The 12,006-nt window shown below is 37.9% G+C and overlaps 1 protein-coding gene across 3 annotated transcripts in view; it reads left to right on the forward strand.

The window, feature by feature from the left end:
* CDH6 (cadherin 6) overlaps nucleotides 1-12,006 on the forward strand; it is a 181,106-nt gene that overhangs the window by 100,751 nt on the left and 68,349 nt on the right. For all 3 annotated transcript variants that reach the window (XM_039356237.1, XM_039356238.1, XM_039356239.1), the window contains exon 2: nucleotides 142-505. In XM_039356237.1, coding sequence (XP_039212171.1) covers nucleotides 278-505 — 228 coding nt within the window. In that variant the 5' untranslated portion in view covers nucleotides 142-277. The remainder of the gene's footprint in view (nucleotides 1-141; nucleotides 506-12,006) is intronic.

Below are 12,006 nucleotides of genomic sequence, written 5' to 3' on the forward strand. Positions count from 1 at the left end.
AAATAGCAATCTGCAACTAAGAGCCATATAGTATTCTTTTTGTAGCAATTGCATCTGCCTTTTTGTCATATCTGCTATTGCACTGAGTGCTAAATAGCCTTCTCTAAATGCTTGATAAATTGTCATTTCTTTTTCTTTCAGAGTTCCTCCGAGATTTAAAGAAAAAAAAAACATTAAGGAATAAAGAAGGAATGTGATTGGCCTCCGCACAGACAACTAGCTTGCATCTGAGGTTGGGGGGGAAATCATCACTTCAGCATCATATTGTACTGCCATCATGAGAACTTATCATTGCTTCTGGCTCCTCTTCTGGTTTGGTCCTCTTCACCAAAGTTATTCTACACCGTTATCCCAAAAAGCTACTGGTTTTCCAGAAAACCTAAAGGTTTTGGATTTATCTAGAAACAGCAGAAAGGAACTTAGTCGTTCCAAAAGAAGTTGGATGTGGAATCAGTTCTTCCTTCTAGAGGAATACACAGGCTCTGATTATCAGTACGTTGGCAAGGTAGGATACTTTAATTCTTTCCAAAAGTTAAAAGAAAATAGCATGGGATATTATTCTACCACACGAGCTATCTTTAATCAATGTCTCTTGGTAGATACCTCTGATAAGAGTACTTTGGGGGATATTCAATAGTTTAGCTAACATTGGAAAAGATGAAAGAAATCGTGATACATAACCAACCATACCTATTTAAAATGAAATCTGTTATTTGATTTCTTTTTCTTGACCTTGTTAAAAAGATTTCAGAAATTATACAATGCTGAGGTCCAGCATAGGAAATTAAAAACTGTCCTTTTAATTTCAGCAGAGAGGCATTAACTTAATACTATTTAGGAACCTATTAAAAATATCCTTTAGTAGAACTGTTTTCATGAAGACACATGTAAATATTTCTGCTTTTACACGCAAGTGAATCAGAAATGTATGTAAGGTTGCCACCATTGATTGTTAAATTAGTTGCCTGTAAATCTAGAAAAAGGTGTTGGAAGCCTAATTTTTTTCCCATTACTGATGAATAATATCTTCTAGAGCAGTGTTTCTCAACCTTGACAATTTTAAGGCATGTGGACTTCAACTCATGCTGGCTGTGGAATTCTGGGAGTTGAAGTCCACATGCCTTAAAATTGTCAAGGTTGAGAAACACTGTTCTAGAGCCATCCAAATATCATTGGGCTAAAAGAAAGATAAAATAACAAATTTTACTCATAGACATTTGTAGGGGAGGCAAAGGGGTTTAAGTGACTATATGTGTCAAAATGTCACAAAGCATGCAAATACAAAAACAGAGGATTTGTCTTATGATGATGTGATTATTGCTTTTTTTTATTTTGAGATTATTACAATTTATTCTACAGACCTAGGGCTTCGTATCACTTCAGTGATGGCTAGGTAATGCCATGAACATATTAAAAGCCACTGGTGAGAAAACAGTCTCAGAATACATGATGTTCGTATATATTGGCATGTTTTAGGATGTGATTATCATATTTTTGGATGGACTGTCTTGGCTTCAATTTCAGAGATGCCTTTTTTATCCTCTTTGTCAATTTTCAAGTTCTGCTGAAATTTTGAGGAACTTAGGAAAGCTTGGATGTGGATGTAACTTACCAACTTTCCTAGTCCAAAATTGGCGTTTCTCCAGCATCTTCTGTCTGGCACTTTATAGACAGGATGGGAAAAAACTCACCACGGCCAACTCACCATAGATGATTCCCTGCGGGACAATTCAACAATTCAATTTATTTAAAATAATATTTTTAAAAAGTAATTTTTGTCATTCACATGTCATTTTTTCCTTCTTTCTGCATCCTGTCTTTAATTATTCTATTCTACCATTTCTTCAATATTAGTGTAACCCTTGTCCTGTGGCAAGTTGTCTCGTGGTGAATTGGCCAGAGTGAGTTGTCCTAGACCCCTTTATTAATTCCAAGCAAGTGTTTGTGGGAATATTGGTTCTGTTTTATTATGTTTTATAAATTACTTTGTTCTGAAATAATTTACACAGGCACTGACTATTATTACTCTTGTTTAACTAGGTTCATGAAGTTTTTTTTGTGGTGAATCGTCAGAAATGTTTTTATGGAAAGACAAGTGTGTTAACATGTTGTCTCCGTATTTTTCATTTATTTAAGAGAAAAAGAACAAAGATCTCAAGCATGGATTTCTGGATTTACGTGTCCCTTCAACTAGAATGAATGTAAATGCCCTTGGAGGCAACATTCAGAGTGTTCCCTGAGACATAGTTAGAGAAATTTGCATTGTTGGGATCCTGCTTTGCATCACAGTATTGCAAAATTGAGAAATAAAAAAAAAATCCTATATCATATGGTTTCTCCAATTTGGGGCTAGTTAGTTTGATAAATCATAATTTACCTGCTTGTTTGAGAGCTCATTATGTAATAAGAGCTAACTGCTTCAGCACGGTTGTGACACAACCTCAAGATTGGGCAATATGGTCTAGAATCTAGATATATAACAGAACCCTCCTTTGTCTCCCAAAAAGAATCAAAAAGTGCACTTGCAACCCTAACCTGTCCATCAGAACCTTGGTAATTTAAAAAAATGATCATTTTTATCTAATGTGTCTCTTTGGAACAAGGATCTTAAACACTTCATCATTTTGTTTCCAAAATGATTGCAATACAAAAGGCTTAATTATGCCCATAAAATTACAAGGAAAGCTTTGTTAATTAAAATATGGATAATAAAATCCAAGACTGAGTTGGGAAGCAAAGCAAGGAAACAGATACAAGTTATGTAGGTGTTATTAATGCTATAGCCATCAGCACTTCACAGTTGGCCTTTTATGTGTTTTTGGGTGCCTGAGCAATTCATGTCTTTGTAATTGAACAGTTAGCCATGAAGCATGAATGTGAAATACAAGGAATATGAGAACTAAATTTAAGTGTTCCATGATTTAGAGCAAAATCCATACAAGTACATATTTAATAACTAGCTAAATGGTGCAGGGGGCTTGTATTGTTTATGTTTACAGCTATTCTTTAATCTAAGAGATTATTTGAACAGTTTCCTTTAAGTTAGAAACAGTTCTCAGCCTTTGTAGGATCAGTTAATGCCCAGATGAGATTACTTAAAAATAATAGTCTCTACTGGACTAATGTGTTACATGGGAATTAATATACAATTGAGATCTTATAACTAAAGAGTGTTTAAAAAGAATAATTTCCAAATTTTAAAGAAGTAGAAGGAAGAGAGGCATACCCTTCTTAATATTTAGTGGCAAAAATTTGAAGGAAAAAGAAAATGAGAAATGTTTCCATATGTAAATACAAATTGTAGATCAGGGGAAGGTGATCTACAATGTTTGATGGTAGACAGACCTGCCCGGAATTTGCAGACAGAAAGAAAATAAGAGGGCTGTGTGTGTGTTACTGCTTGCTGGTGCTGTTTGTGTGAGTCAACTTAGCATGCTCTTTGGAATCCTGAACCTACAATTGCTGGGGTCTCACGCTTGTTCAGCAAGTCATGTGCTGATAACTCCTTGAAGTAGGCCAGGTCAGAGGCTGCAAGGATTCTAGGAATGCTACTTTGCTGTTGTAGGTATGATAACAGGATAATGAAAGCCTGTCAGAATTGAAAATTTCACTGGATTCTATTGCTTGTTGGGAAAGCCAATTTGAATCCAACTGTTTGTTCAGAAATAATCTTTCTAAAAGAAGGAAATAAAAGCCAGCTATGTTTGAGTTATAAGCATAAAGACAGAGGTGCTGACTTGACTTCTTCTCATTTCAATAAGTCTTGTGTCTCCCTGCTGCTTTGTCAAGTCCCTCATTCAAAACAACAGACTGATGTACATGTGGAAGGGTCTGCTCCCTTGAATCTTTAGCACTCAGACACATTTTTCTGTGCAAATTCTTTTCATTCATTAAAGCTTAGTACTTTCTAACTCTCTTCCAGATGAAAATACTCATCTCTTCACCTGCTTTCCAATTCACAGCCAGTCATAATTTTTTCTTGTCAGGATGGGTGGCTGGCTGGGGTTTTTTTTTGTTGTTGTTTTACATTCATGGCTAGTAAAGAGAAAAGTCACAGAACTCTTATTTTATAATTTCTATATTCTGTGCACCTTCTTTTGGTTGTTTTCCCTAATCTTCTTTTCTTCATATAGATAAACTCACTTGATTTCTCTGGTTTTCCATCCTGAGGTTACCAACATGAATAAAAATTCACTGTACTGTCAATCCATCACAATGTAATAAAATCTTAGGCAGTTACAGCATTTGTGAATATGAAGAGAGAAGAAAAGATTTCAAAAAGAACCTAAACATTCTGTATGGACCCTGCTGTATTCACAAAATCAAAAGCAGAGCCTCAGATGAAGAAGAACATAAAAACAGAAGTTGGGAAATGGATCAGACCTCATTTCTTCAAATTAGATGCATAAATCCTTAATATCGATCTGTTTCTTTGGAGCCCCCTAGGCAACCTAGAAGAATTCATTAAACCAACCATCATTTCAGTAACAAGCATCACATTACGCCATCTCTCTTCATTTTCTTCTGTCAAGTATTCATCTGAAGCCTCCTGCCAGCATAGACAAGGCTGGTTGTAATCCAAGTTTCAGATTAAAACAACAAAAATGTAAAATGCTGTGCCAGGAAATTTTGCATTTGGTAGAGGTAATGAAATGTGTGAAATATAATACACAGTGATCCTAAAAAGGGCCAGATTCAATTTTCTAATAAATCACATTTAACAAAATCAAATCCACATTAGCTGCTATTTATTCTTTGCTCACATTTTGAGCCTTGGTAAGCTCTTTTGAAGTAGTGAAGGAAAGTATATAAGCCATGTGATATTTACTATTGATCTATGTTAAGTTAATAAAACACTCCAGGAACAAATCAGTACAAGGAAAGCAGAGCTTGTCCCTCAAGAATAAGAGGGGGAAAAAAGAGACTGGCAATAAGCTTGCCTCTACTTCTAACTGCAGATAAATTCTTGGGCTCAGCCTCCAACATCTCATAGGTTCATCCTTGCAACATTCTTATTCTCAGATGACAGAATCAGTCTGCCTATCTTCATGCACAAATGGCCTGTTCCAGCCATTCAGCTGAAAGCATAGAAGGTTCATGCCGAATAAAGAATGGGGTCATCCTTGCTACCTCCCACTACCTCTATTTGCACTGCAGGAAGGAGGAGAATTACCACACCACCATTCTCCCCTACTCCTAAACCCTCCAAGGCTATCATGGTTGATGGCACTGAAGGCTTTTGAAAGCTTAGATCAATGCACCATACCCATCCTAGTCCCCTCGAAGATCAACAGCTATGATCAATGCCATACTATATCTTATATAAAACCCAACTGAAAGAAATCCAAATAATTTACCTTGTGCAAGGTCCTTTGAAGCTGTATCCTGATCAGCTTGGAGGAAAGAGAAGGTTTGAAATAGGACAAAAGGTTTTCCAGTGTCATTGGATCCAGCAACAATTTCTTAAGGAGAGGATGCACCACTTCATTTTTAAGAACTGGAAGAACCACTTTTTCCTCAAGGATGAACTTACCATCGCTCAGTTCCAATAACATGTAGTTTCACAGGAATCCTTGACCATCCAGGCACATGATCACATTTACAACCTCAATGACCATGTCCCCTTCATCAAGATCAATAAGATCAAGACCTTCTTAGATAACCAAGACTATACTTTTGCCAACACCATAGGATCTTACAAGCTTGACTCCAGCTCACAGCAGATACAAGCAGTTTTATCTGACATGCTTTGAATAGACTCACAGTGGCCTCTTAAATGTTCCTATTGTCCTTCTTCACAGTGAAAGGACCAGTGATCTTGAACAGGGCCACCCTATTTGAAAGTATGGTAAGAGCATACTTTTATTATCACAAAGTAACTCTTAATAAAGGATCACATCCATGCTTGGTTGAGTTTACTTTTCATTTTCCTCAAGCAGCACTCTAGGCATCTCTTCGGTTTCCATGGTTGCCATAGTAACCATTAATTCCCAAGCGACCTCTGATATGTGCACCCAGGGAAGGTGGATTTAAGGTAGATAATATCATAAGTCTTAGGAACACCACTGTCAAAGTAGTTACAACACTGAGTGGCTCAGACAACCACCTCCTGCCACTATCATCCATACAAATGCTACATTACAGTGTAACTCACACCTTCTCTCACCTGGACAACCAGAGATAAAAATCAGCACTTTCAAGGTCTTTTTAAAACTGAGGCAAACTAAGAGTCATCACTGCTGACTGCTCCACCTGGTTTGCCATCAATCTCTTTACACCATATACCAAAATTGTCTCTGTCAACTGTTTCTAAGTCTGTTCTTTTTTACAAACCAGTTCTTTAGATAGCAGAGATGGAAAGCTCCAGAAGCATCTACCAAAAGATGAAATACACAAAAATATTCTTCTAGTCTCGCAACCACATATAGGGGACAACTTGACAGCTACCCAGAATGGAAGCCTGGCAACAGCTATAGGATGCAGATTGGTCCTCTAGCAAATTAGTCTGCTACCAATGGGTGCTGTCACCTAAGTTTCTGGACCTTCCAAACACTGAGGTTGAGCATCCTTGGTTTGCTATGACTGCCACCATTTTGCTAGGTGATTGACTTCTGCTAAACATACTACTACCACCATTACCTGGTCAGGGATCACCACCAGCCCCTTTTCCTTTGCTGCACCACCTGATCTTCAACATCTGCTCTGCAGGGCATTTAGCCTACCATGTTATGATGCTACTAGCAATCTCCTTCACCAGCTCTCCATGTGATCTGGCCAGCTGCATTGGCCAGTTCTAGTTGAATGCTGTCTGATAACACAACATCCTCCTTGGTCACTCAGAAGGCTCTGCTTTTGCCATCTCCTATGCTATCATGAATTTTTAGCTCAAAAGGATTCAGAGATCCTTTAGATCTTCTCAATCCTTCATATACACAAAGCACCATCAATATGTTTCTTCAACAACTTAACAGAATAACAGAGTTGGAAGGGACCTTGGAGGTCTTCTAGTCCAATCCCCTGCTCAGGCAGGAATCCCTCTATCATTTCAGACAAATCTTGAAAACTTTCAGTGTTGGAGCATTCACAACTTCTGGAGGCAAGTTGTTCCCCTGGTTAATTCTTCTGTCAGGAAATTTCTCCTTAGTTTGAGGTTGGTTCTCTCCTTGATTTGTGTCCATCCACTGCTTCCAGGTGTCCCATATCTAATATTCATCTTACCTTGGCCTTTCTCTCTCTTTTCCTCTCTGTGTATGAGTTCAAATAGTATCTTCTTTAACATCTAAGAGAATGTTTAATTGTACAACACACGTAATATACTTTAGAAAAGCTGAAAGTCAAAACTCACCTGTAGAAAGAATTTTAGAGAGAAGGGCTTAGAAGAAAATATGTACTTTTTTTCTGTGCTTGTGTAATTGAGTAGGGATTAACAAAAGGCACATAGGTAGGAATCTATTAGTTGATCTCCAGCTGTCTAAAGGATCACAATAGAAAATCAGACTAACTCTGCTTCATGGCTGGCCGTATACTAATCACTCACTTCGCAACTACAGTTTCAGGTTAAAATTCTTGAATTGTAGCAATTTAGATAGATTTTTACTTGCTTGGGCAGGTCAACAATAGTGTTGGGGCTCAGGGAGTACACACGGGTAACTGGCTCTGCTTCCTAAAATACCATTTTTGCCTTTGGCTTTGTGTTTATTTATTTAGTTCTGTAATTTATATGCTGCTCAGTTCCAAAAGACTCCAAACAGCTCACAATAATACAGAAGTAAAAGAAAAAAATTAAAAGAAGAAAACAAAAAAAAAAGCAATCAAATCATGGACACACCAAGGCCAACAATGCTAACAGCAACCATTGCCTACCGTTGGAAGGAGACTCATAAACCTTCCAAAAACATTCTGGAGCTTTCCTGAACAGCAGCATAGTTGGTGCTGATCTGATCTTGCATTGAGCACCATTCCAAAGAAGAGAGTCCACTTGAGAAAAGACATGTCCCTTTTTATGAAAAGAGTGATCCATTAAAACTGACACTCAAAAGATGCTTTTCCTACTAGATCTTATTGGCTAGGCAGAAATGTCTGGGAGAAGATACTTCAGAAGGTCCTCAGAAGTTTTTAAGAAGAGACTGGACAGCCATTTGTCCAAAATGGTGTAGGGTTTCCTGCCTAAGCAGGGAGTTGGACTCGATGACCTCCAAGGTCCCTTCCAACATTATTATTATTATTATTATTATTATTATTATTATTATTATTATTATTAAGCTATTCTCCAAAGCACATGAAGGCAGGACAAGATGCAATGGATGGAAACTAATTAAGGAGAGAAGCAACCAAGGGGAAATTTCCTAATAAGTTAGAACAATTAATCAGTGGAACAACTTGCCTCCAGAAGTTGTGGGTGCTTCAACACTGGAGGTTTTTAAGAAGACATTGGACAACCATTTATTTGAAATGATATAGGGTTTCCTTCTTGAGCAGGGTGCTGGACTAAAAGAACTCCAAGCAGTGGTGGAATTCAAATATGTGAACAACTGGTTCTCTGTGTGGATGACACTTCTGGAAGTCCATTCTGGGCCTGGGCAACAAAAAATGAGCTACAGTGGTGCAAACCAGCTGAATCCCACCATTGCCTCCAAGGTTCCTTCCAACTCTGTTATGGTGGATGAGGAAGAAAACCAGCCAGTTCCCTGCCTGGGCTCCTCCAGTTGCTGAGCAAATGGATCTTGATGGTGACCCAGGAACCATAGTGGTTGACGCAACATCTCAGCAGTGCCATGAAAGAGCAAGGAGAAGCATTTAATGCTCCTACCCTATTCCCCTCTTGTCACAGACCTTGAGTTTTTAACCCTCCATTTCAATACAGCAGATTTTTATCCTGAAAAACTGTACTGACATATCTCAATGCAAGCTAATTTAAGGACCTCTTTGATTGCAGGAACCTCAAGATTTCAAGTAGTCCAAAAATGAACAAAGAAAAGGAGAAATGAGCATGCTATGAGCCAAAGAATAATCATTGGAAGGAGAAGTGGAGATGGGATACACTATTTTAGAAAAGAGTACATATGATAGGAACATTCTGCACCACTGCATTTGCTGGTAGATGGCCTTTCAAAATCAAAGTTTGCTCTGCAACCATTTGCTCTCCTCTGTGTAATGCAGATTATTATAAACTCCAACGTTGTCCTCTGAGCCCAAGTGTTTGGCTTGCAAATTTTACACTGCAGTATCATACTCTGTACACTCTTTGTGTCTTAGAAGCCTCATTGGGCAAATGGTGGCAATAACTCCAAAATTTTGGAGTGGCAATAACTCCAAAACTCTCAGTAATTGTGATTCAGTGATTTAAAAGGCTCTCTGCAGCCCTATACTCATATAATGAAATTCAGTCTCAGAATAGACTTTAGTTTTTTTCTCAGGGAATACCTAAACTATGTGCTTAATTTTATCTCCTCCCGCTAGAGATACATTAGAATGAGTACAGTTGTGAAGCTTCAGACTCTTATCATTTCAGGATTCGAACTCTATTTGATTTTTCATTGCCCTGCCATCAGGGAGGAGACTTCATTAAACCTTGTCTCTAATAATCAAATTAGCACCATGCAGAGGATATTTCTCATGGGGCAATATTAGAACAAAATGCAATATTCATTCCACAATTTTACTATTTCATCCTCCACAGCATGCGTATCAGTTCATCCGCTTTAAGAATTAACAGTCTGCAGCTTTCTGTGGCAGATTGTCCACTGCATAAAACCTATGATAATGTCTTGCAGTCTTAGCAATACAGAATATTTCTGTGTTCTACTTGCATGTCTGCAGAGCAGGCCAAATTTCTCATTTTGGATCTGAAAGGTGACAGTGTATTGCTTAGGGCTTGGGTTCCGGCGTCCTTTTCTTTTGTTCTCTGCGCACCACCTCCTCCCTAACTCAGTATATGAGTAATGTATATGTCTACAGAGTGGCCAGCACTGAATGCTCAGCTTCCACTGGGTCACCTTTGTCAATAAGAAAATTTTTCTTTCAAGTGCATCCATCATCTAATAAGAAGCTGTAACTTGCTACTGAAAGAAAGAAATGTTTTATTCATTTGCTTCCCGGTAAAACATTTGTGGATATTTTTTTTTAAATGTACTTTTACCCTCTCCTCCTGAATTCAGATGTTCACTACGGCAGCTTGTATAACGTAGAAAGCATTAGGCCCACTCTCTGAAGAGAAACACTCTGTGGTGACCAACTTCTCACTATGTACTAGGGAATGACCTTCTCGTATAAATAAATAATCCTGATGATGAAGTAGTTAGAAGAGCAATTCCTTCTTCATACTCACCCACCCAGTCTGAAAATGAATCAGCTAAAACTTTCATGGTTGTCATTGGGTAGAAATAGGACCAGGAAGTTCATATCACTACCCAATTTGTACTGATTTGGAGAATGTAAGTCCATCTTATAAGCAAAATATTCCTAACTGTGACATAATATCCGAGATCTTTGTGCCACTTCTGAGAAAATATTTTGCTTCTCATGTAACCCGACTTCAAACTTCAAGTATTTTTTTGCCCTAGATTGGAAGTATATCAAATGAAATAATATTTATGGCAGAAATAAAAATCAAGAGCAGATATTGGTCACTAGCTAATATAATAGGATGTTATTTTCGAGATTTAACAGCTCTTGGTTTTTCAAAACTGTGCTGTAGCCATTTTCTTTCTTCTGTTCATTGGTGTAATCTGATATTGACAATACTTAATTCTAATTATTCATTCCATAAACACTTTTTCATAATGAATTTGAATTTACAGAATAAAATACAGAATAACAGAGTTTGGAAGGGATCTTGGAGGTCTTCTAGTCCAATCCCCTGCTCAGGCAGGAAACCCTATACCAGTGGTTCTCAACCTTTTTAATGCCGCGATCCCCAACCGGTCGTAAGTTGAGGACTACTCAACCGGTCGTAAGTCGAGGACTACTCAACTGGTGCAGCACCGTTTGCAGAATGGGACTTTTGGCGGGCTTAGCAGGGCAGAGACAGCCTTGACAATTCCTATTGGCTTTTGAAAGCCAATAGAATTAGACTCTATTCAAGAGAGTCTATTCTATTGGCTTTCAAAAGCCAATAGAATAAAAGGGAGTAGCACGGCTAAGGAAAAGGGGGAAAAAATGGCGGACTGTGTTGTTTGGCGACCCCCGTGAAATGGTCATTCAACCCCAAATGGGGTCGCGACCCACAGGTTGAGAACCACTGCCCTATACCATTTCAGACAAATGGTTGTCCAATCTCTTCCTAAAAATCTCCAGTGTTGGAGCACCTACAACACTGATTAATTATTCTGTCAGGAAATTTCTTCTTAGTTCTAGGTTGCTTCTTTCCCTGATTAGTTTCCATCCATTGCTTCTTGTCCTGCCTTCAGGTGCTTTGGAGAAGAACTTGACTCTCTCTTCTTTGTGGCAGCCCCTCAAATATTGGAACACTGCTATCATGTCACTCTTAGTCCTTCTTTTCATTAAACTAGACATATCCAGTTTCTGCAACTGTTCTTCATGTGTTTTAGCCTCCAGTCCCCTAATCATCTCTGTTGCTCTTTTCTGTATTCTTTCTAGAGTCTCAACATCTTTTTTTATATCATGGCGTGTGTGGTCTTATTTCTGATCTTGTAGCTGAAACTCCTAATGTAACTTTCTCGTTTTCTCCCCTTCCAGATTTTTTTTTAATGTATGGTTAAGAGTTTTTTTTTTTAAATTAAAAGCTTATGTTCTTTTTTTGTGTGACATTTCCATTGATCTTCACAAAGTCATCGCTCAGCTATGGATTTTGAATACTTTCTTCATGATCCAACATGACTATGATTGTTTTCTAAGCAAGTAAAATAATAGATTATTTTTCTTCCCCAGAGTCTCTCTGAAGAAAACACATTAAATTGGAACAGATAACTAGCTATTTAAATCTGCAAGATTGGCAGCTAATGAAAAGAACTTTCATAGAGTTGAAAAAATAAGGTGAATAGGTTC

The sequence above is a fragment of the Crotalus tigris genome, unplaced genomic scaffold, assembly GCF_016545835.1.
Source record: "Crotalus tigris isolate CLP2741 ecotype Arizona unplaced genomic scaffold, ASM1654583v1 scf7180000018807.1825209, whole genome shotgun sequence".
NCBI classification, from domain to species: domain Eukaryota; kingdom Metazoa; phylum Chordata; class Lepidosauria; order Squamata; family Viperidae; genus Crotalus; species Crotalus tigris.